Genomic DNA, 25,952 nt, shown 5'->3' with positions numbered 1-25,952 from the left:
AAGATCCCATTATTCAAAGCTAGTCGTTTATTTTTGTCGATTTGTCGTGATTGTCAATGACAGATGTTTTGTTTAACCTGTCACAGACGGCAACACAGCTCTGTTAGTAGCAGTGCTAAGAAGGCAGTCATATTAACAGTTTTACTATTGAAACTATTACTTTATTTGATCAAAGATTTTCAGAGATTGATTTCAGACAAATTTTACTTCATTTTTTTTAAACATTGTCTTTGCTATATAAGACCTCATTAGTCAAAGCTTATCGTTTATTCTTGCTGTCGTTGTCGATAACAAATGACAGCCGTCTGTAACAGGTTAGATTTCTCGCAGTATCTCAATTTTGTTGAGGTACGTTGACCGCGACCATGGTCTATTCTAAATTATTCTTTGATATCAATTCATTGTGACATAATGGTGGTATTTCGATTGCACCGATTTCTTTTCTTGTCAGTTCCTAAAAGCATTCGTTTATCATCGAATCATCATCTAGTAGGGAACCCGATTGTAGTGAAAAAAGAAACAAAACGATTTTTGCTTTGCACACAAAACAATAACTGTTTGTAAATATACAAAATGCAAATTATTTAACAACAATTAAGTACCACTATCATCTTAAGTTTATCAGAAATCAAAAAATACGAAGCAGAATTTCTGTTACTGTGTTGGTTCCCTCTCACTGTCGAATCCGGTCGAATCACTTTATACTTATTTTGAAAAAAACAATTAGAAATGAGGTTATATAAAAAAAAACAGAAGAGGAGACAAACAAATTGCATTTAAAAGCATTTTTCGGAAAAGAAAAATATTTTATAAAATTTTCTGTGGAATCCTTTCACAAGTCTGACTGACCAGGACCTGAAATAATGAAAATTTTGAATTAGTATCGCTTCAAAGAATATTTTTATTATGGAAAAAACATGTTTCATATAATCGAACTAGATTTTTGCTTACGAAAATATACATAGCTACAACGTGAAAAGATGAAAAGTTATGCCTAATTTTCTTAAAATTACAATTAGAGACGCTAAACAAAAATGTTAACATTAATTTCAAAGCTAGTAGAGCTCTACATGAATGTGTTAATTGAAATGAATTAGTCGTATTGTCTTAGGCTTCGACTGTCTCAAGCGAAACTTTTACTTTTTAAGAGCCAGTGAAAGGCCTACGCCAAATTGTTAAATTAGATACGAAAAACATTGGTTCTATACGACAATACGACTGTTATTTGTGTACCTTAGAAGGACCCTAACGAGAGCAGCCCTTGTGGATATCTCAACCGTTATCGTAGAAAATCCAAAAGTTGGTGTCAAAATGCTCGGTAAGTCAAATTTTCAAATTTTTTACTTGTCTTGCATGCGTTTCAACAAAAAATTTATTTAATTCGTTATTTGGCACCAATACCTTTATTTTGACACCAATTTTGATTTTCTACAATGTAAGAAGAGGAAGGCCTTGATCTACACTATCTTCCACCTTCTAGTACTCAAAAATAGTCGTACAACAAACGTTTTTCGTATCGGGTAATATAACACATCGACATAGGTTTTGAACAGTGGCTATGAGATACAAGAGGTACCGAGGGACACTGCGCTAATTAAGTCGACAAAAGACAAATGATAATTTTTTGATATTTTTCCAATGCCACAAATTTGAAATTTGGCGTGGATTGTGTTTCTCGTTAATATCACGTCAAGGTTGAATTCTACAGATTTTCCTGACTATATCTTTTAATGTATCTTCAGAATAACTTTCTAAATATCTGCAAGTTCGTTTGGGTAGCGACATATTTTTCTCCCGTTTTTTTACTCGCAGTTGCAGACACCATTCATACTGGAACTATTTGTCCTATTTTTGTATTTGTAACAAATTAATTATTAAACAAATGTCTGACGGTATGTCGCAACAGTAAAGAATGGTCAGTTAATGAATTTATTTATGAAAAATAATAAAATGACGCGTCGAGCACGGATTACCCTATCTGTGTCTAGGGCCAGTATACGAGTAACGAAACCGATTGTTCTTTCATTCATAAAAATGGTGGATTCCTGGAATTTACTGAAATTTACCGAACATTTACTGAATTTATCGATACGGTTAGAAACAGTGTAATTTCACCATGAATTTGTTTCACCTGTCTTTATACGGTTTTACCATTACCACGCTTCACCCGTATAAACAAGGTTAAACAGTTTTGATTGTACAGCTGAAGCATGATGAAATTTCACTGCCTGACTGTATATAAATCGGTAAATCAGTAAACTTTGGTAAATTTCAGTAAATTCGGTAGATAAATTCAGCAATAATGAAATAACAATAGTCGTCCAAATACTCAAATACATGTCCGCACACTGGCACACTTACCCTACTACGAGATGGAGCTTCTGATGACTTAAGTGTGAATTTGTGCAAAATTATTCGTTCTTCATATGAATTTTTTGTTTAAAAAAGAAACGTCTTTCATTTGGCAAATTCATCAAATTGATAGAAAATCGACGTCCTTGTGAAAGGTTAGTAAATACTGTTCTTACAAAAAAAAAAAGAATCTTAAAAGACATACGGTAGCAATGACGAAAATATTATGTAAGTTTATTAATGGTGAACTAATTTAAAATGAAATTAAAAGGAAATTCTTAACTACGATTCAGTTTAGACGTTTTTTTAAGCACATAATATGGCCCCTACACCATATCAATCAATATAGGTATAGACAGAGTTTATTAATGATATATCATTTAGAAAACTTCACCTTTAGATTGCTGTCGAGTTTAATTTTTGTTTAAGAAAATTTTTCATTTTTCTCAGTTCTCATTAGTAAACGAAAAACCACTTAATTTGCATCTAAAACTTAGCTCTTGTGTTGAAAAGCATTTTTTCTGATTGAATTTTTTTTTTTTACTAAATTAAATAGCCAAAGGTGGAGTTTACCACATGATTTTGACTAAATGATCAAAATTATTAAAAATTCGATATCACTGTGCAAGGATCATTTGAGTTCATAATATGTAAATGTTCATGACATTGCCCTACTTACGGTTTTTCTAGAAACATGTGTGAAAATAGTAAATGTAATGTTGATGATGTTTTGTATCTAGTTATGTGTACAGTACAGCAAATATTTGGTATGTCAAAGTAAGTACTACTCTATTTGATACCATTCGAACCATTAATAGTGGTACTAATGGTATTAAATAGAGTAATATTTTGACACCACATATTCTAATCGAAATATAAAAGCTGTAAAAGCTGTAGAAACGGCTACACATCTGTTATCCACAACTTCGACAAAAATAAGCGAATGACGATAACTTATATAGCAAAATGAACTTTGAAACTGATGAAGTAATAGATTTTGCATCCCACAAAATAAACCTTTACTTTAAACAAAAGAAGTAACAGATTTAATAGTCGTTTTTAAATGGTTATACTTTCATCGTGCACGATTCACTTCACACATACCTCTATCAGACTTATAAATAACAACAAAAACTACGGTTCAATTACGCTTTAATGTTTCATAATTAAATTACTCAAAAGAGAAGTTAATGCAGTGTCTGAATTTGTCATGCCACTCACACAATCTGTCCTTCAAAAACAACCATTACATATTGGTTTTAAATGGGTTTAATTTGCTTCCTCTTGTCTGGACGTTAACAATTTTATTTTTAATCTCATTTATCTTTGTAACTATTAAATGCTCAACGTTTAAATTTGATGCACACAAGAGGGTTTGGACTTACTACTGTTACTGAAATAGATGAAGAAATATTTGTAAAGAAAATGCAAATTTTCGTTTGTAATTGATGCTGCTTTTTATGATGTAATGCTAACGGATGAATTTGAACAGTTGAAGTCAAATCAAAAGTTACAGTCTTATGTTTTATGTCTGATGAAGACATCAATTATGTATTTCGATAAGGACAAATGGCTGATCTCTTGAGCTAAAATTATTTTATAAATCTTTTCAAAAATAAATAAATTCTTCTATAGCTTGAGTTGATTGTTTTTAAACTGTAGTTTACATTTCTAAAATAATAATTGTTGAAGATTACATTCATTCGAAGAAAAAAATAAAATAAATGTTGAATCAAAATATCACAGTTTCAGACCCATTTTAAACCAATTTGTGGCATTCAATTCAAACAATTAACCAAAACCAATACTCTCTCTAGCAAACAAACTATCTTTAAAAAATCGAATTAGAGTGTAAAATAAGTTCGAGAAACTCTGATTCTTCATAATGTTTGCTTTCCACTTACTGAAAAAGTACTCCATGTAAGAGACAAAATTGATTTTTTTCATTTTTTTTTCTTTGTTTATTTGACAGCTCGCTCTCTCACGGAGTACTTTTTGTTGAGTGGAAACTATACTTAAGACTTAAGTGTCCACTCCACTCAACAAAAAGTACTACGTGAGAGATCCGTGAGTGAGCGAGCTGTCAAATAAACAAAGGAAAAATTGAAAAAAAATTATTTTATCTCTCACACGGAGTGCTTTTTTGGTAAGAGGAAACTAATGCTTAAGTGTCCACTCCACTCAACAAAAAGTACTTCGTGAGAGAGCAAACTGTCAAATAAACGAAAAAAAAAACTAATTTTGTCTCTCACACGGAGTGCTTTTATGGTACGAGGAAACTTAGCATTAAGATGAACAGACTCACGAATCATAAACAAGTAGCAGAGTTTCACAGCAGAGGTCTGCAAGGTTAACTGTTTCACTGCTTTTTTTCAAACAGAAAATGGTTTCAATCATAACTAACAATATTTGTAGTTTAAATTTAAACCATAAAATATTTGGTTAAATTAATTACTGCAAATTTTCTGGTGTTTCAGTTAACTAGAACGAAAATGGTACAAAATAAATCCACAAATTTTTAGTTTAGAATAAAACTTTCGCAAATCGTCGTAATTTGATGAGAAACGTGTAATTTTACTATTTTTTGGGAAACTAACGGAAAAAAAAGATCGTACTAATTTTAAATATAATTTTCCGTAGTAGTTACGAATACCATAAAAAGCGATGGTTTTATCGATGACCAGAAAATTCATGGTGTTCTATTTAACCGTTTTTATTCGGTTTAATTTTATACCAGTTAACCTTGCAGACCTCTGTTTCACAGTCTCAAGTCTTTACTACCTTAATAAATGTAGTTTGTTTGCTAGAGAGGGTATTGCCAAAACTTCTATTTAGAGAACCGCTGGTATGATTAGGTCGATGTTCTTCGGCGCGAAAGATTTTTTCGCCCAATTTTTTCAAATGGGCGATTTCATCAATTGACGGAGACGCGTCGGACCCTAAATTTTCAATCGGAAATTTTCGGCAGCTTCCGGTCGAACCGAAATTGTTATCTTAGAACCGAATGGCTTGCCGAAGAATGTGACAATTGACTCTAATTCACTGGTATTCGGCAATTTTGATTTGTCAAACAATCAAAGAGAATTTTCCAATAAATTTGTCGAAAAATTTGCGATTAATTTATTTTAGCAAATTCTCTTTCAACCGTTAAAGATGTGTGGTTCCCTCAAATTAGTCATTTTCAAAAAAAAAAAAAAAAAATGAGAATTTACCATTCAGCTTTTATATCATCACTACACGATGAAACTAAGTAGTGAGAATTGATGATAAGCAAGAACTGGTCAAACGAGTTACTCCATTCGTATTATCATCTGGTTTTTGTTGATTCAGAATAACCGATGGTTGGTTCTGTAAAGGTCAGTTATATTCAGATAAGCTGACAGCAATAGAATTCGGCAAATATAAAGAACGGTTTCAGTTGCTCGTTGAAATTTCATCCGAATAGTCAAAAGTGCTCCATCATGAAGCGTTTAGTTTTGGTGTTGCTGGTGACAGCTTTATCGTTTTCATACGCCAAATACTGTAAAATCAGCGATGGAAACCGTTTGCATTTGATTTGTTCACCAGAAGACACCAAACCGATTCACGTCATCAATGATGACAATATCGGATGTGAAAATGAAACGGAAATGACTCCCCGGAACAACATCATAACCGTTGATATCGCGACTTGCACCTTTGACGATTACAATTTGTTCCCGAACTTCACCGAACTAAAATTCTCCTTTTTTCACGAAACGAAATCGTTGCAAAAGCACGCCTTCATTGGAATGGATCAGGTAAAAAGTATTTCGATTGGATACTCGAATGCTGAGGTTTTAGATGCGGCTTTTTCCGATTTGCCTAATCTGCGACGAGTGGTCATCAATGACAATAAGTTGAAACTGAGTGATTTAGCATTCGAGAGTGCACATCAATTGAAATTTTTAACTTTATTGGATTGGGGTCGGTCATCGTTGCCCACGAGATTTTTTCGTGACTTGAACAATTTGGAATACTTGAGCCTTGGTCGACATTTCGAAACTTTGAGTGACATCGATTTCTTCGGATTGGAAAATGTGAAATTGTTACATTTGAATATGAATCATGTGAAAAATTTGACTGGAAACTCGTTTGACCATTTGAAGATGCTGAAGTACTTGTATCTCGATTACAATCGGCTCAGTGACATCGGTACCACGGCCTTCTCGAAATTGCAAAATTTGATTTTCTTGAATTTGGAAGGTAATCAGATCCAGCAGCTGAAAGTCGGTGCTTTCGATGGACTGAGCAGTCTCAGGTGTCTATTTTTGTATAACAATTATATACGCAACATCGAGGCTGGTGCATTTTCGAGCTTGGGGAATTTAAAGAAACTGGATTTAACAAACAATCGACTAACCTCACTGCCCGAAAACACTTTCAAGGGACTCGTAAGTCTGCAATATCTGAGCTTGAGGGAGAACTCAATATCGACCATGGATGTCAATGCATTTGCTGTTTTGCCTAAACTAGTCCAATTGGACTTGAGCAGACAAGTGGGATGGCCTCTTCCGAATCTCGAGTCCATTGATCTGAATGCATTTCCACAGTTCATAGATTTGCAAACAAAGGCGGTAGTTCGAGCTCGAATCAACGACGACGCAGACGATTTCGAGAAGGAAGAATTGAACGGGATCAAAGATATACTTTCGTTTGAGGATGATGATTCTGATTACCGTTTCTATAAAACGAAATTCTTCGGTAGTTTTGAACTGAACAAAAATGATTATCCACAAGCCAATTTTAGTAGTTTGTCGAATATTTCGCAGAACGCGTCCACAGAATCGTTAATAATCGGTAATTTGGATTTGTCGGACAACCCTATCACTTTTGTAAATTTGACGAAAAATTGAAGCAATTAATAAAAGTCACTTCGCATTAGATTTTCCTTTCATCGGTATCAATCACTCGGCAAACCAGATTTATCAGGTCTTTGGCTACAGTTAGAGACAGTGAAATTTCAGCATGAATTTGCTTCAGCTGATCCACACATACAAGTAACACTGTTTCTACTTGTTTATACGGTTGAAGCTGTTACACACACACGCATGGTAGTGGTAAAACCGTATAAAGTTTGAACAGTTTTGATTGTTTGTGTGGATCAGCTGAAAGACAGCTGAAGCAAATTCATGCTGAAATTTCACTGTCTCCAACTGTAATTCTAATTTTTGTGGAATAGTCTCTTTCGCAGCCCAGAAAATCGATCCCTCCTAATATACATGGTAGGTGTACAGTACACATAGTATATGACTTGAACTGATTAAAGTGTATCTAAAATGAAATTCAAATGATCCTTGGCACATTCTGTGATTATGACATAAAATATTTGGTAGAACAAGTAAAGCATTTAATCACAAATATACACTCAAAATGTTTATGATTTTATTCGGCGTATTACATAATTTTCTTGTGTTTAAAATGTAAAATTAACAACCTTCGAATTTTGCTGTTTTAAATACCTTTTGCCAAATTAATTCATTCATCATCTTATTTGGTTAAAACCGTGTTTAATCAGAGCGCACGCACGGGGGGCCTATTGTAATGTAGGTGGATCTCAATCATCACTGGTGATATTGAAGACCTCTGACATTTCGATTGGATGATTTGTGTGGTAACGTGTATGGAATATATGGATCGGGAGACGTTGGCTCACAATTTTCAACGACTTGACTCAAATCCCGATTAACACTTTTCGAGCTCAAGACTCGTGGACACCGAGCTGCCCACAATTGTCGCTTTCGACCGGAAATGGACTGATCCCGTAAATTTTTAAATGCTTTCGACGGTAAAATGTCGTACGATTCACGATTGTCGGTGTCCCAAGAGTCGTAGTAATCGGAATAGTCCCCTCTGAATTCTTGTGGTGTTAGAACGGGAGTGGATTCGAATGAAGATGAACTGCATGTGTTGTCCAGCGAATCCAGATCCTCTTGTAGAACGCGTTTGGCCGCAGCGTGTATTCTACTGGTTGGAACATTTTGAAGGCTTTTGCCTTCCTTCTTCAGTATACTTTGGACAAGTTCTTTAACCAAATTTTCGTTTACCGGCGACGATGGTGACGTTGAAATATTATCATTGTCGATACTGGAGCTTTGATGGAAATTTAACGATAAACGTTGTCGTCGCTGTGCATGAGTTTCCATCTCATTGACAGCATTTGGATTCGTTCTGCGAGTTATCGAAACGTTGTGAACGATCTTCTTCGGCTTATATGCAACTCTGGTTCTCTCTTGTTTAACCGGCTGAACCGGTTCATTGCTTTCATCGTCTTCTTCGTCAAAATTGTCTCCCTGCAATAATTTAAATAATCGAGAATGTGTGGCAGCTCGCTGGTAGCGTGTTAATTTACGTAGTTCGACGAAACATTCTGATTCGGTGTCAGTGTCTTGACGACTGACATCGGATGTTACCCCAGAATCATCTTCGATTTCAGACTCTTCTAAGGACGGTTTCTTTGTAACAACTTTGACTTCAGCTACAGGAGCCAGATAACTCCTAATTGGACCAGGCGGCTTGGAATTGTTGGTAGTTGTCTTTTCAGGCTTTTTGAACGGCGCAGGACTTTCGAATATTGCTATCTTTTCACGCACACAAATAATAGGCTCTTCAGCCTTCTCATCAGATTCAGTGTTCTCGTAAGTTTCCGAAGTTTTTTCATCTTTAATGGTGTTGTTGATTGAGTTCTGTTTATTAGTAACAAGTGGCTTATCTGAGGTAGTGATTGTATTCCTAACATTATTTTCTATGGAGTCAATCGAGTTTGTCGTCTGCTTATTAGTATCTTTCGTAAATGCTCGTTTCGGCAAAAATACGTTGACCGAAACTTCTGAATCTGAATCTTCATACTCTATACTGGGTCTAGAGCTTGAAGCATCCAACGATGAAGCTTTGCTCTGCCAGCTGTTATGCTCAGTCGAACTACTTCTTGATGGAATGCTAAATGAAACGCTGACATCGTTTTCCGAAACGGATGGCTGAATGAAATTTTTGTGGTTTTTATTGTTATCCGGTTTGTGGATTGGAAGTTCTAGACATTTGCTCTCTTCGTCTTTATTTTTGGCGATGTCTTTTCTACTGAAAGAGAAACTGGCTTTCACTTCGTTGGCTATAGGTTCTGGAGTCTTAATTTTTACAGAAACGTTTGAATAGCTGTTTTGGTATTTTTCCTTATCCACTTCCTCTTCTTCATCATCGTCAGTATCATCTTCTTCCTCATCGTCATCCTCAGATTCTTCACATTTGCTATTTTCGTTTCTCTTTACCGCAGATCTTTCCTTCTTATACTCTTCGATCCAAAAATCATTCTTAGGTTCTGGTTGAGGAACACGTCTTAGTGTAGTCATAGGATTTGGAGGAATCTTGATTTCTGGTCTAAATCCAAGTGGTGGTGGCTGGAAAGTCTTTATTGTGGTATTCAGAGTTCGTGGTGCCCCTACCGTGTTTGCGTTTATAGCAAACTGTTTGGGTGGTGGAGGAGGTGGAGCAGGTTTTGCAATAGGAACCACTTTAACTGGCGGTGTCCACTTTTGAATAGATTCTTTCTTATCTTCTTCCGCTTTTTTGTTTTGTATCTGCTTTCCATTTACGACCTTCACAACAAGAGGACTTTTCTTTTCTTTATCCGTCGATTCTTCTTCTGTTGACTCTTCTTCTGTCGATTCTTCTTCCGTTGATTCTTCTTCTGTTGACTCGTCTTCCGTTGATTCTTCTTCTGCCAATTTCTGACAGACTGATATCTGAGGCGCTGGTTTTTTATCATTTGATTTTGTGGCTGCGATTTTTTCCTTTACTTCAATTTCTTCGGTTACTTCCTCGTATTCAGTAACTTCTTCATATTCCGTTTCCTCCTCGTACTCCGTTTCCTCTTCGTATTCTGTTTCTGTTACATATTCGTACTCAGTTTCGTACTCAGTTTCGCTTTGACAAGTATCCTCTTTCCTTTCTATCTTCGGTTGAACTTTTGGTTGAATTTTTTCTTCTTTGGGTGTTACAAACGTTTTCTTGGAACTGTTGTCTTTAGCAGTTGTGGTTGAATCACTCAAAGTTGACGTACTGTTGAAGCTACTTGTCCTGGATCTTGTTTTAGGTTGAAGTGCTTCTTCTTCTTCAGCAATAACACCTAGTAGACCACTGCATTGTCGTTTCAAATTTTCTTTCCCATTTATCATTTGATGTGCATGATCTTTATCGGTATCAGTTGAATCTTCTTCCTCTGATTCACTTTCTTCTGAGTCATCATCGTCGTCCGACGTGTCACTGTCATTCGATTTGGTCTCAGTTTTCATATTAGTGAAACTATTTGCAACTTTCAGAGAGGAATTAAATCGTTTTAATGATGGTGTTCGTGCTGGTAGCTCCGGCTCCTTGTCATCGGTCTCCAGGTCAGATTCCTCATCCGATGTATCTGTTTCTAGGCTGGAAATGTTGCAGTTACTCGAGCTTGATGAGTATTCTGTTATGGGCGTAAGCCGTCGACGCATGTTAACGTCATGCCTAGAGTAGCGACTATTATCGCAATAAATTTCGTCGTCGTCGTCATTAGGCTCCGTCATTGATCGTAACTTCTGCGAAAGCATCATAAATGTATTTCTATTCTCGATCTCTTTTTGAAGATTTTCCGCTTCGCTCTGTTGCTGTTCTCGGTACGATTGTTCATCTTCTGGTGTCGGAGTCACGACAATTTGTGGCATATCCATACTGGATAGGGAATTGTCACTCTTTCGTATTTGTGTATTTTGTTTGGTTGTGTCAAATGCGACGTACTCGTAATCGGAATAAGGACTATCGATTTCATAGGAATTACAGGGATAATCGTAGGAATTGGATTCATTCGAAAAACAAAGTTGTGACTGTGAATCGATGTCAGAGGTTTCATCTTCAGCTACAAAAAAAATTACAACGAAAAATATAATGTAAAATGTGTGAAAATTTTTAAGCAATAAACTGCATAGAAAATGGGCTCCAGTTTCTTAATGTGCGTTGCGAGTTTATAAATCATAACAAAACAGGCTAATTTTGTAGTATTTAAGAAAATAAAAGAGAAGTGACTACCACGCCTGAACTTTTAGAGACGGAAAACACAATTCCACATAAAACCATTAAATCTGCTACTTCTTTTGATCAAAGCATCGCCAACGGCTTGACACAAAATCTGCTACTTCACTCGTTTTAATCTGATTTTCACCATAGAAAAACCGGCGATTTTTGCTAATTTTTGTCATTGCTGCAAATAATGGGCCGTTTCTGAACAATTCGAAATTTAGCGGAAACACTTCTCAATCTCAAAGATTTCATGGAGCAATTTCTGACAACAACTGATACTGATACTGATTGATTAACTATCGCCGCCGTAAAATATGGAATTCAAAATTGGTAGTTTTTGATGAAAGATGTGAACAGGGCCGAAGCTACTAAGGAGCCTGAGAGGGCTGAGATCTCTAGAAAACCGGTTTTTCTTTCATTTTGCTGTATAGAAAGTTCTTTTCTAGTCTTGAGCCCGCCCTGAAATTCCTGTTTAGCTACGTCCCTGGATGTCAAACTTGGGGACAATTTTCACATTGCAATTTGTGTCAATTTCATATTTCGATACAAACTTGGCATTTGACAACTGTAAAAGTTTCCTGCTACAGGTTAAAGGCACAATGAATATAATATTTGGAACTTTTGTCGCCTTAATTTTCTATGCAGTTTAATCGCGCAAATCTCAATTGTATAATGAAGTTATTGGAGCTACTTGTTTTGTTTTCGGTTTATCACTTTTGGTGCAAAAATATTTATGATTATCGTAAACAGTAAAAAATCGTTCACCAAAATAGCAAAATATTATTTTCTTCAAATTGTCCGGAGAAAATAATTCATTATATGCAATCTTCAACACAAGTCTAACGCTTTTTTTTGTAACCTTCCGAAGACGGCAAGCTCATTAATATGCCAATATTGATTCTTTAACTACCACCAGCGTAGTGATTGTATTCAACGAAGTCTTTTACTTCATTAGTTTAGGCTACACATTAACCTGTGAGATTGGCTTAGCTTAGCCGTCTGCAAAAGGTTTTATCAGACATGAGTTTAACAGTCGACGTCAAAAATCAGAATGGATTTTACATTCAAAATGAAATTCATTTTTGTTTATTAATTAATAAAGATTAAGTTAAAAATTAAAATTAAAAAATTGTTGTTATTACTTCCAAATGTGCAAAGCAAAGTGAAATAAAAAATAATTAAACTAAAGAACATATAAAATTGAAATAAAATTTTAGAAATTAATTTTGTCGTAATGATTCGATAGATGTTGAAGTATTTTGAAGTATTTCTCTGTATTTATGTACACATTGAATGTTTTAATTGATTTTAAACCGATTTTTGTCCCATCAATGTTCTTTGAATATTTTGAATTTGGAATTTCTAATTGATTTTTCTCTTTCTCTTTCTTAATTCGAAAAACTTAGATCGAACTAACCTGCATTTTCCGGCGTCACCATTGCTTGCAAAATTTTAAACGATCGACTCGGGATCGAACTTCCACTGTACAGTTTTGGGTCTGCTTGGTAAGTGTTTTGTGATTGATCTTTGAATATTTAAAAAATATTTTTTTAACAAATTGAACTACGGAAAACTGACATAATTTTACCTTCCGGTTGGAAGACGTGTTGTTGTTGTGCGAATCGTCTAGATGGTCTTGAAGTCGCTACTGGAAAAGACAATGTACCGTTATTAAAATGAAATGTTTTTTGTGCGAACTTTTGCAATTTTTCTTTTGAATCTGATATGCACATAGAACTAAGGCTCGGAACAGGTCAGGTCAACCTGAAACCTGACCTGAAATATCTGTTAACCTGACCTGACCTGAAATTGAATTACCTGACCTGACCTGAAGTGATCTTTAACCTGTTTCGACCTGACCTGAAAAAACCTGACCTGTTCCGAGCCTTAGATAGAACTGTTGGAGTTATACAATTAATATAACTCGTTCAAGTCGAACACTAGATTAGTAGCCTAATGAAATGGATATCAACGTAGTAGACTTAGAATTAGGTATAAATACGATGCTTTGTTCATGGAACAAGTCACTCTCTAATAAACGTTCAAAGTGTGAACATCTTAGTTTTATTAGAAGTCCGGATTGGAATCCGTGAAATTCCAACAGGTTATGGGCCCAGACACATTGAACTGTGGCAATTAATCTGCAGCGCCAGTTTGCACTGGAAGGGGTGTCAATAACACTCGCTGTACGATTGAATTGTGGTTGGTATGTGATCTGTGGAAAGTTGTGGCACTGTTAAGTGCAAGCGAATGTAGCTATGCTACAAGACCGGTGGCGGAGTAAAATTCCAGGTATGGCGGTTAGTATGTCGTTTCGTCTGAGGAGGCAGTCGTTCAAGTCGAACACTAGATTAGTAGCCTAATGAAATGGATATCAACGTAGTAGACTTAGAATTAGGTATAAATACGATGCTTTGTTCATGGAACAAGTCACTCACGTTCAAAGTGTGAACATCTTAGTTTTATTAGAAGTCCGGATTGGAATCCGTGAAATTCCAACAAGAACAAGACTTAAGCTGATATAATATCCTAGTCTCTGCTCGTAGAACTTATCCTACTGAAGGATATTTGGCTCTGAATATATACTGAACTCACAACATTTGCTGAAACGATTGATAACGATGACAAAAATAATGACAAGCTATGGGTAATATGGTCATTTATATGGTAAAATGCATGGTAAAAAATTGAAGTACAAGATTTGAAATCAACTGATTAAAAATACTTTGATCTATGGAAGTAATAGACCCGATAATAAAATTCTTGCCGTCTGTAACAGGTTAATGATGTCCCATTCTCATTTTCCACAAGAAAAATTAGATAGTTTTTACGATCGTTAAATATCTTAGTTCTTACTAATGATTCAAATGAATTACTCTACTACTATACCACCATTTATTCTACTACAAGTATCCATAGTCTAGTAGGCCTGCTCTGACTCCGGGCAATATGGGATATTGGGCTAATGAGGTGTTTTTCTGGTCCGGAAGGCTTAAATATTAATAGTCTAGTCAAAAGATTGAAGTTGGTCATTAAAAGATTTCTTAATTTTAAAACAAACCGTTGTTTTCCGCTCCATTTGTAGGTGCCGCTTGACCCCATCTTTCGTCATTAGCTAGAAAAACCATTTGAGTTATCATTCAAAACATCTTCTCTCACCAGTCTCAACAGTGTTCCCCTTACCGTTATTCTTCAAACGCCTCATTTCGTTTTCATTCAACTGCAGCTTTCTCAACTGATTTTCATTCATATCAGCTGGCCCAAGCGGTTTCGAATATTGTGGACCCTGAAGTTCGGCTGGCATATTTGCCGTTTCCGTTTCATGGTCGGTTATCTTTTGAAGTACGCGAAACGATTTCGACTGATTTGGTGATGAGTTGCCCCAACTGGTTTGCCGTTCAAGGGTACGTGGATCGCTGTCAGAAAATTTAGTTCAGTTTATTAAAGTGACAAGGAGTTACTTGCTAAATCATTGAAATTGTTTAGAAATATATTACTGTTTCAAGTTGCATGATTCGTGAAAAACTAAAAAAGGAGTTAATGGGGAGATGAGGTTGTTAATAGATGAGAACATGCTATGAGATGTACAATGTACATTGTACATTCGATACAATTTTCCTCCTCTAAACTTCTTCTTTTCTCTTCATATTTTATAAACAGCAAGCGAAGCACGACCACTAAATCTGCTACAGAAAATCTTTTACTTCATTCGACAATTTGTTATAAAAGGCCACATTACCTAGAGCTCTTCTATATAAAAACCTTCTCGCTGTCGATAACAAATGACCAACTCTTCCAAAAAGAGTCTTTCTGTGCGTTTTATCTTGTACACAAAGGTGGTTCTTGGAATTATCATTAAACTCGTATGTTAAAGCTAAGCAAAAAATAGATTTTGTGTCAAACACTCTATTTTGAACAAAAAGGGTAATAGATAATAATCGGCACGTCTGCCGTTTGTTAAAGGTTTTAAGATTGTGAAGAATGTTTTCTTCATAGCTCAATGAAATATCACCTGAGCGGAGATTTGACGGTCGAATAAATGTAATGACATCAGTTAGGGAGTATATCTCTAATCCACCCTCAATATCTATGGCTATGATTAGGGTATTCCACCAACGATTCCCAACGATAAAATTTTTAAAGTGTAACACTAAAATTGCCCTACAAGCACGCACCGCCTTCCAATTCTTTTTATTTCGTGTGAAACATAAATAAAATATGGAAAATGTGTTCCTTTGAATGAAATGTTGTTTAATGTCGTGTTTCATTAGATCGTAACCAACATAAACGACATGACAGGCACAACATATACAATTACCTCGGTATATAATATATACACAGATAAGATGATGATAATAATAATAAATAATCAATGAAATGTTATAAATTATTAAAATCCCATTATATTACAAGATGAAAATGTTGAAAATTTATTTACACATACGTTTGTACCTGAGCCTATTTTTTCTGAAGCGTAGCTCGGCTTCAAAGGGACAGTCGTGAATAATAAATTTATGATTGCCTCTGTTACAAAGAAAGATTAAGCAATAGGTCAATAGGTTAATGGTTCATGGTTGAAGAGTTAAAGTTGCGCACAGAGAAAGGCGAGCAATCGTTTCACAAACAAAAGCCGAATCAACCAAATTCTATTTTAAACAAAATTTTGTAGTAAAGAGCTCGCCATGATAACTACTCAAGCATTTTTTTAAGGTTCGTGGCACCACATCCTACTATAATCTTTCGGTCAGTTGCATTGTAGTTCAAAAAGGAAAATCCTTGGCGCCATAAAGAGACTAAAATTATACCAAATTTTTTGTACTTACTTCTGCATAACGACTGGTGACTGTGACATCGGATCCGATACAGTTACATTAAACGGGCTTATCTGTCCATCCACTTTTATCGGCACTGTTCTACCCACTCGAACAGATGGTTGAGATGATGGTGCAAAATTTGAGTAGCCCTGGTCAACGAATTTGTTTGGATTTTGTACGGGAGATCCGGCTTAAAATCAATCGGAATACCCATATTATTCTCCATCAATATTAAAAACGGAAAACAAGTTTTACCAAAGTTTGAGTTGTTGAAATATGTTTGCGGATAGTCGAAACCACCGGATGATACTGGTGGAGTTCTTTCAATTTGAATTGGGATAATTCGTTCCTGGATATGGAAGTGGAATTGCAAGAATTAGTAAAATGTTTTCAAGACAGCTGCAACTAAAATATTATTCTAGCACAATTCTAAACCTTACAAAGACGGTATGGACATAATTACTGCAATCTATTACTTCTTTCGGTGTAATTATTTTGCACAGATGAGAAGAAAATCTTTTACTTCATTTGTTTTAACATTCTTTTTTGTTATTTATATGACATCTCTCTAGTCAGAGCTTATGTCGCTTTTTTATCTTTGCTAATGATAACAGATGACAGAAATTGGAAGAAAATTATTGGTGGTTGATTCAAATGATGTACATCCAAGCTTTGGTCGCCATACCCAGAATTATAAAAATCCGAAGGTAAAGTTTTAAAAACTGACAAATTCTAAGATTTGTCTCATCTGAATGTGAAAGAAGTCGGCGCCACTGGGTCTGCTAGTACACAGTCCCGAGCAAACGTAATTAAAAACACTCAGACCCTTCCCGATCATGTATGTAAGTTTAAAAATTGGTGAAATTAAGATCTAAGAAAACCTCAAATCCTCAAATTCGTTAACTTGTCTATCACCTTACCTTGGGAGCGTTTTGCTGCGGCCGTTCCTCTTGCGAAGTTGGTTTATTTTTAGCAGAACTATCGTCTCGATCTACCCACTCAGGAGTTTCTTTTGTGGTTCCTCGTCTGGCCATCCATTGAGGTGTTTCTTGAGTCAATAAAGAAAACGCTTCGGAGTGTGATGGTGACGGGGTGTTGTACGCACCAACGTTGACCTTGAAATTAGTTTCTTGTAAAATTGACACAGAATTGGTTGTTCGTTAAAAATACATTTTGAATTGGTTGTGCATCAGGCCTCTTAAGCTGTTGTTGCTGTTGAGCTTGTTTTAATTGTTGTTGCTGCTGCTAATCAGATAAATTAACCGATACGAGTTAGGGATAACGAAAACTATGATCAAATTGTAATCATCCTACCATTTCTCTTTGTTGTTGTTGGTAAAGTTGTTGCTGCTGTTGTTGCTGCTGTTGTAGTTGCTGCTGTTGTAGTTGCTGCTGTCTAAGCTGCTGTTGATATTGTTCTTGTTGTTGCTGCTGTTGTCTGAGCTGTTGTTCATATTGCTGCTGCTGGAGCAGCTGTTGTTGTTGCTGCTGCTGTTGCTGTTGTTGCTAAATATTTCAATTTTGTATTTTAACATTTCTCCGGGTAAGCCCCCTACCATTTTGTAGACAATAGACACTAACCTGAATGTTTTGCGATTGCCACCTCTGTTGTCGTCTGATTTGATCTAGAACTTCTTGCTGATGGATTTGTTCACGCTGTTGCCTCGAGAGGACCTCTTCTGGTTGCTTCTGATTTTCCACCGGCTTCGGACTCGAAATGTCCAGTTTAATCGGACTCAGCGGCTTCGGTAGAGAAGGATTGGGCTGTTGACTTGAAAATGGACTATCAACCCGTGATAAGCCGGCTTTCGATGATGGAGATTCACAATGCGGCATCGGAGATTCTGCAGTAGGTGTTAAAATACGTTGCGGACTCGGTTGTCGTTTCGGTGTGTTAGGACGTTGTTCCACTGATTGTACAGAATTAATCGTTGGACTTTCGATTTTCGGTGTTAGTGATTGTTCTGTGTTAGATGAGTCGTTCGATGTGATGTTATCTGTAAAATGGGTCGATTGGAGTTGTGGTAAAGCGAGCGTTCGGTTTGAGCGAAAAAGCATTCGTCATTGCGGTGCGGTACTTACTTTGATCTTCTTTTTGAACGAGCGGACTCTTAGACCGCTCCTTTTTGTACTCTTCAACCCAAAAATCATTTTTAATTTGTGGCTTTGGTGCCGGCTTTAAGCTAGCCATTGGGTTCGGCGGTATTTTAATTTCCGGTCGAAATCCGATCGGCGGTGGTTCAAAGTTCTTTATTGGCGTTTTCTCTGTTCGCTGTGTGCCGTTCGTGTTTCTGTTAACATCATTTTGAAGTTGTTTGGGTGGTGGAGGAGGAGGAGCTGGCGGACCGGTAGGAAACACTTGAACTGGCATGCCAGACGGTACAACCGATGGTAAATTTGTTTTATTTGGCTGCAAAATATAAGCGTCATTTAAGTGTATCAGTGAACTGCCTGCTGGACATTTTATTTTACTTGAGCGAGAGGTGAGACTTTCGGTACATTCGTTACACCTTCACAGTTCGCATTTCTTTCGATTCTTCGTGCCATTCGCGGCGACTTAATTTGCGATAAATCAATACCACCTGGTGTGTAAGTAAATGGTTTCTTGTCCTTGGTCATCATTGCATTTTGAACGCAAGCTGGTGCTTCTTGCATCTGAGTTTGCAATCGACGTGTTGGCAGTGCTGAAGGCATTGGAGGCGGCATTGGTAAGGTGCCACACCTAAAAAGATCGATTGTTTTGTATAGTTCTCTAGATTTTACTTCCACTGTCTGTGATCTCCTTACAATTTCTGTTTGTTCTAGAGATTCAAAATAGACTTTGATTCAACAATGTAAAATATCGAGACATTTTATTCTAAGTCTTCCTGTCATCATAGTTTCGTTAAGTTCAAATTAATTGCATTGGTAACGAGCCAAATGCTGGATCTACAAACCGTAATGGTTTGCAAACTGTGCTGTTTTCGAAAGTGAAAACTATAAAAAAGAACTCCACTCAGCCAATTAATTTGATTTGATTATGATGACGATATTCCTCTACACTGACACATTTACACCCAATGTCTGTATGTACTTTCCTGACTAGTGGTCTCAAAAGTATTGGCGTTTCTTGCCGCAATAGTTTATCGCCCAAAACCACTTGCAGTGGAGGTGTGACGCAAGTCCTGTTATCCACTTACAAAAGATATCGGTGTAGGTGACGCTTACAGATTCGACACGCAAAAAGATATGCGTCACAAATGGCAGCTGATGAGGAAAGTATGCGAAAGTTTTATCAACAAAAATCTTACCAGAAAAATTTTAGGAAGAAAATTAAATAAAAAAGTTTGCGTCAAAAAGTGGCAGATGATTCGGCCGTACTTTCGCGTACTTTCCTCGTCAGCTGCCATTTGTGACGCATATCTTTTTGCGTGTCGAATCTGTAAGCGTCACCTACACCGATATCAGTTCTTTTGTAAGTGGATAACAGGACTTGTGTCACACCTCCACTGCAAGTGGTTTTGGGCGATATCAGCTCTTTTGTAAGTTGTGATTTTTTAGAATTGGGTCGAAGATAATAGACAATCATATTGTGCAGTTTGAACGAAAATATTCTTCTCACAAAACTGTATAACTTTCCCTTTGATCTCAACCTTCCAGCTTTCATTTGACGAAAATCGAAAATTTTACGGAATTCAAAAATTTGATGAAAATTGAAAAGTCTAAAATCGAAAAATTTACGAATATCGAAAATTTGACCAAAATCGAAAATTTGAGGCACTTAAAACGCTCATAGCTCCCAAAAAAGCGACGTTTTAGGACAACCATGAAACACGTGTCGACTAGAATGTGAAACTCTATAACTTTGTCTTTTACACGAAGTTTCCATCTGCTGTATTTTCCGAGTTATGGCTGACATAGCTCGCACTTAAAACGCTCATAGCTTCCAAATAGATGTCTTTTTAGGTAAACCATGAAACACGTGTCGAATATAATGTGAAACTTATTTATTTATTCAAAGCGAAAAAAAAGACTGCTCGCATACGGGGCAGTCAATAAAAAAAACGATCTTTTCAATCAACAAATATTACAATAAATAAAAATCATCCGCTCTATTACTTCCTAAGGTTCCAAGAATACATGCCGCATTGCCTCTTTGTATAGCAATAGAAATTTTCTGCAACAGATAATCTTTGGAACGTGAAACTCTATAAATTTGTCTTTTAAATGAAGTTTCTATCTGCAGTATTTTCCGAGTTATAGGTCCCATAGCTCAATGGCTCAAAACGCTCATAGCTCCGAAATTATAAGCTTTTAAGAAAATTCCTTCAAATTACGTCCTTAACATACCCTGAAAATTTCAGCCAAATCCACCGGTAAATTAAAAAGTTTCGTTGTAACAAAGTAACAAAGTGACAAAGGGACAAATGTTGGTAGACAAACCTCCCTGAACCAAAATAAAGTTTTACCGAAAATGCAACCAAAAATTGATTGCTGTTCTTAATAGAGGGACCCTAGGGGAGTTCAAAACGATGGTCCGTTAAGCTGGACCAGATGCTTCCCCACCCCATACATTTTTTTCTTAGTCGTTTTGAACTCCCCTAGGGTCGCTATATTCAGAACAGCAATCAATTTTTGGGTGCATTTTCGGTAAAACTTTATTTTGGTTCAGGGGGGGGGGGTGTGTAAAATTCATCAATTTCAAAACGCATTTAAAAACATTTTTTCATACAAAAGTCCAAGTTTTGAAAATTAATATCTCGGCCAAATCAAAACATTATGAGGCGTGTGATAGCTCGTTGAACTCGTATGGACTCCGAGATTACGAATGAAATAAGTGGGGAGTAGTAGGGGTGAAGGGGTAAAAGTCAAAAAGTTCGTGTATATATGTTCCTCAGTCCTCCGGAAAAAATTTTTGACAAATTTTTCAGTGTGAACGGACTTGCGTCACGGCCCTTCACTAACGTAGGGCCGTGATAATCTAAATACAGCTGAACCCAATTATTGGGAGTGTTAGAGCTCTGTCTCAGCGATAAAATGTTCTTTATGTTTTGTCTGAATTACATTAATGACTGGCAAAGCCATACTTAAAATTGCAAAATGGTTCAAATTCGCAGCGTTTTCTTGCACAAAATATCTTTTCGAATCCGACTTGCGCATTGACCTTATATTTTTCTATTAAAAAAATTTAGAATTTATTTCATTTTCACGATCTTTGCTACAATTTATGTAGTATGAATGAGGTCAGTTACGTTTTGGGCTATTTTTAAAAACGAAATGTGTTACAATAATAGTGAGAAAAAAAATCATTTTCAATATTCCGTGCGATGCGTGCATTTAGATGTGTGTTACACACTTATATACTTGAAACAGATCGAATTTGAGAGAAATTTTTGCTCGTCATAACATTGCAAACGGTTGGGATAATTAATGAAAAAGTCTACACAATTGTACAAATTTCTTCTTTTAAGTTAACTGAAGGTGTGTTGAGTGAATACCGAATACCTTAGATATCAGCAGCATGTCTTTCACAACATAAATATTGTTCATGCAAAACATCAGGATAGTACTGTGACTAATTATTTATGAGCACATTCTCTCGTCGAGTTCATCGCTTTTCCGCATTCAACTTAAAATGTTTTTCTGCAATAAAAATTTCTAAAATTCAGAGACTGTCGCAGTTCAATACGATCAGTTTTCTCTGTCTTATTAATTGATCAGTTAAATCGATATGATCGGAGGCCTAATATCTGACAGTGTCTTCTGCCATACACTCCTAACATAACGAAATTTGCTAGAGGACACTGTTTAATTTAAAAACGGTGTGTGCGGTTCCTACGCAGCTGTTTTATTCATTCGCTTAAAATTTTCCATGTAAATCGCTTAAACTACACAAACAATACCCTCGAAATGAAATTTCCAACTTTTCTTCCCTAGGTTAACAAATAACTATTTGGGGTCACTGGTTAGTTCATTGCTGAAATGATCACGCCACTTGTTACTAAATCGTACAAAATGTATTCGTACAAAATGTGAAATCGTAATCATGGCGACACGGTAGTAAAGCACTTTGACGCAGGTCCTAACTCTCTTAAACTTAAAAAAAAATCCTTAGGACTGAGGAACACGAACTTTTTGATTTCCCTCCTTTGCTCCTACTACCACCAAATTATTTTATTCGTCATAGTCCACACGAGTTAATAGAGCTATCACCCATCAACATCAGGTAACGCCTGATACTATCGGTTATGTCCTTGGGCATGTGTATTTTGAACAGTGATTATGAGTCTTGTTCTCGGCACGTGTCTCACACTCACACCAATCCGTAACGGTTTGGATTTAGTGTAATTTACTATCTGAAGCCGTCTGAAAATGATCGTTAACGCTAATGTCGATGCGACTTACAAGTAAATTACATTACACACCTCGTATGAAAAAGTGTACGGAATTCGGTGATAAATGGTGGGATAGGTCATAGGTGTAAAATAAACAATGATTCAGCCATGGCACTTCTATTTGTGAATTGTTATGTTCGTAGAATTACTATTCAGGGTCTCATTTACGTAGAGAGTATTTGGGTCATGGCCGTGGGATATTGATATAGAGAATGCGAGGACATTAAATTCATTAGGACCAAGGCACTGTATAGATGCTGAGCTGTTAGTGATGGTAAATGTCATTATTTAAGAATGTTAGTCGTCCCGCCTTAGATATCAAGAAAATCTTCAACCCCTCAGCACAACCATCTAGATCGATCACAACGAATTGTTTGTCGACGAAAAATCTGTACGGGCAATGTTCATACAGACATGAATCACACCACCAAGAATAAAATTGAAATAATCGTTTGGTTCGTGTAACTTAATATTATATTACGATCGGACGAATTCAAAAATAACAAAACCGTACAATGACCAGACCATCTTTTAATAACTTGCATCATTAGTAACAATTAATTTAACCATCAACTCATCAAATTGTAATGAACCGAACCGACTACACATGCGATAAAGGTGTCAGCAAACAATTGTGACGTCAAGTGCATGAAGATTTTCAATGTAAATCATTTCAATTTTCATCATCTGGAGATTATGTGGCCACACATGAAAAGTATATATTTCACGCACTTGAAGTGTACGATTGGATGTTATGAATTAATGGTTGAAAGTTAGGTTGAATCGAAGTGTAATTTAGGTATACGAAAGTAGCAAGTCCACATCGTACATACATGACTAGATTGATACCTCTTTCGATTCGATACTCTCTGGGGAATGAATTCACAGAAATAACTGATGATACCATCGAAAACAATAAATTTTCCCTGTAACGCAGTGTTTTACACCTTGTGGACGAAAAACGAAAACAATTCATCGTAAATGACTATGTCAAGTGGTATTCTACATGCATATTCGGTAAATCAGTGGGAGTACGGACTATTGCGTAGGAAACTGTTAGCAGACAAGGTTGAAATTATATAGCAGGTCACTGTACCACCCGAAAGATGACAATTTTATTACAAAATTGTGAAAATGTTTGCTGGAAAATCAGATTTCGATGTTGTGATCATTTAAAACATTTTACAACTAACACCCGCACACAGCACATATGGTATAAGTGGGTGTATAATATAGATCCGTGTCGTGTGCGCAATAATATTTGATTCATTTCTATATTTTTGTCGTCCTTTCCTGAAAACGAGTCACTCTCCGCTACACAAATAGCAATTCAAATTCTCTGTAGATTTTCGCTGTTGATTTTTGCTGTATAGAAATGCAACGCAGTTGTGTTAATAAATGTTGACCATTTCATTGTGTATATTATACTGGGCAGGGTATTGACAAATAATTTCAACAATCAAATTCATCACCGATATAAACATTGAATTTGTTAACACTGCCGATGTGTAATAAAACTAAAACAAAACATTCAAAACTCATATATTCCAATTGAATCTATAAATATCGTCGGCTAATTTTAGAAGTGCCGAAAATTGTCTAATTCACCATGAAGCAGCAATATAACCGGAGACAGACAAAATTTTAAGTTCATTCGGTTTTCGTTTTCGTTTTTTTCTTTCTTTTTTTTTTGATTTTTCCGAAATTCACAATATTTTTATGGGTTTTTCACAAGGACTTGTCGGGATTAGAAAAGATTTGCGGCGATTACCTTGGGGAAGATTCCATTGTTACACTTGATTTAAATTCACTAAAATTTGGGTAGCCTACGAACGCACAACTGGACTTTGAAATTTTTACTAATTTAGAAAGTTTTTACTTAGAAGTTTTCGCACAGAAAAAACGATCGAAAAGCGATTCCCGAATATTAAACTGCGTGAATGTCCAACTCGTACTAATTAAAATAATCATTGAACATTTTCGTGAGATCTGTTGGCATTGTGCCACATTTGATCATACACGTACCGAAAATTTTAATAAAATCTCGATTTTGCCTGCACGTAACAGTGGTGAGGTGGAGGGAATTTTACAAAAAACCATTTTCGTATTTTTCACATATCTCCATGGTCTCTAATATGTAAGGGTTAATCGATTTAATCGCCCGCTGACTACAAACATATCTTTGAATCTATTACTTCTTTTGTTCAAAGTATCGCTTACTGCTTGATTAAAATCTTCTACTTCATTTGTTTAACCATACATTTTGACATTTTGCTACATAAAATTACCCAGACGCTTAACAGCACGAAGGTAACAATCTTTGGACGTAAGTTGATACGATTAAAATTGACCCTTGTTTCGCTAGGATTTTTCATCGATGGTGAAGCTAAAGAACTATGGTTGTAGCCAATTAAAACTAAAATTTTAATGATGCTACACAACTTACCCAAAGTCTTACTTTTTCACTAGAAACGCTGGGTAAATTTTCAGCCACCATGAAACAAGACCGGCGAGTATACGGTATGATTGACACAACAATTTAACACTATTTCTGGGTAGATGTACTCCGAAGTTATACTCAGCAGTAGAGAAACTATAAAAAAACATAGAACGAACGACCATGTCTACCAGTGTAAACACGTCCCGGATTGTTTTGTTTCTTTTATGGCATATGTTTCTGGTCTCTTAAAGAAGTACTTAAAAATGTGGAAATTAGTGTTGATATTTTAGGAATCTGCCATTTACTCGAGGGTTCAAAATCTTATTGAAGTTGTTATCCTTCTGCACGACGAGTATAATTCGTTAAGAATTGGTCTGCTTCACGGAGGGAAAATGTTACCGTTTTGCCTACATACTCATTCGACTAGAATTAATCAATTGCATAAGAAACACGTAGAGCTAAGGTTTCTCGCCTTGCTAGAAAATAGACTTTAAGCACGAGTGTCTCAATGTTTTAGAACTGGCTCTCGTTTTAGCAATGTAATTTGTGCCTTGTTAAACGAAAGTACAAGGAATGGTGTTCAATGTACGGTCATTTCGAGCTATGATGGATTGAGGGAGAATGCTAATCAGCTGGCCAGTAACTAAATGCTGAACAAGAGGCACATCAGAGATCAAAACGCTGGAAAGGCGTGTTGCAACCGGGCTATCATAAGTAAATGCATGAACATGACTCATTTCTTACCCATCCACGATTCGCTACAAACGTACGCCAAAATTTAAGAAACTCTTTCTAATCCGTTGTGCATTTGCGCAAAACGTGTCCAATAATACGAATTGGAAAAGTCGTCGCAGATGTAGTTTCGTAGAGTCAGGTTGTTGCGCATTATGGAACAATCTTTTTTATACT

At 36.1% G+C, this 25,952-nt stretch overlaps 2 protein-coding genes and 1 long non-coding RNA gene across 6 annotated transcripts; 2 read left to right on the top strand and 1 right to left on the bottom strand.

Moving 5' to 3' along the window:
- Positions 1–246: 246 nt before the first annotated feature.
- Positions 247–24,573, bottom strand: LOC119072361 (putative mediator of RNA polymerase II transcription subunit 26). 4 transcript variants are annotated; one of them, XM_037177554.1, is made up of 16 exons: positions 24,375–24,573; positions 18,702–18,951; positions 18,312–18,639; positions 17,811–18,226; positions 17,544–17,735; positions 17,400–17,474; positions 17,150–17,344; positions 16,485–16,578; positions 16,239–16,419; positions 15,868–15,939; positions 14,599–14,831; positions 14,477–14,530; positions 13,004–13,060; positions 12,833–12,940; positions 7,833–11,254; positions 247–855 (listed from the first exon to the last, which is right to left on the bottom strand). In XM_037177554.1, exons 1-15 carry the CDS (start codon positions 24,389–24,391, stop codon positions 7,935–7,937), a joined length of 5,592 nt encoding a protein of 1,863 aa, XP_037033449.1. In that variant the 5' UTR covers positions 24,392–24,573; the 3' UTR covers positions 247–855; positions 7,833–7,934. The 4 variants fall into 4 exon arrangements, with proteins under 4 accessions (XP_037033449.1, XP_037033445.1, XP_037033448.1 ...); XM_037177550.1 differs by having other exon boundaries at positions 13,004–13,063; positions 24,375–24,572; XM_037177553.1 differs by having other exon boundaries at positions 13,004–13,063; positions 17,400–17,471; positions 24,375–24,572.
- LOC119072362 (leucine-rich repeat-containing G-protein coupled receptor 4-like) lies at positions 5,715–7,257 on the top strand. The gene has a single exon (XM_037177556.1). The coding sequence runs from the start codon at positions 5,814–5,816 to the stop codon at positions 7,224–7,226; it is 1,413 nt and encodes a 470-aa protein (XP_037033451.1). The 5' UTR covers positions 5,715–5,813; the 3' UTR covers positions 7,227–7,257.
- On the top strand, positions 20,031–20,523 carry LOC119072364. Its single transcript, XR_005086849.1, has 2 exons — positions 20,031–20,089; positions 20,442–20,523. It is a non-coding gene; the product is annotated as an uncharacterized LOC119072364 (long non-coding RNA).
- Positions 24,574–25,952: the final 1,379 nt, after the last annotated feature.

This window comes from Bradysia coprophila, assembly GCF_014529535.1.
Source record: "Bradysia coprophila strain Holo2 chromosome IV unlocalized genomic scaffold, BU_Bcop_v1 contig_81, whole genome shotgun sequence".
Lineage (NCBI taxonomy): Eukaryota > Metazoa > Arthropoda > Insecta > Diptera > Sciaridae > Bradysia > Bradysia coprophila.
The sequence above is the reverse complement of the archived record's forward strand: the minus strand, read 5'-3'. Positions and strand labels throughout refer to the sequence as shown.

Bases quoted from the DNA above. Each gene is read 5' to 3' on its own strand.
- LOC119072362 (XM_037177556.1), top strand. From the start codon at position 5,814: ATGAAGCGTTTAGTTTTGGTGTTGCTGGTGACAGCTTTATCGTTTTCA.
- LOC119072361 (XM_037177550.1), bottom strand. The intron at 17,475-17,543 runs GTAGGATGATTA...TTATCTGATTAG, and splicing joins AACAACAACAAAGAGAAATG to CAGCAGCAACAACAATTAAA. The intron at 15,940-16,238 runs GTAAGTACAAAA...TCTTTGTAACAG, and splicing joins TCACCAGTCGTTATGCAGAA to AGGCAATCATAAATTTATTA.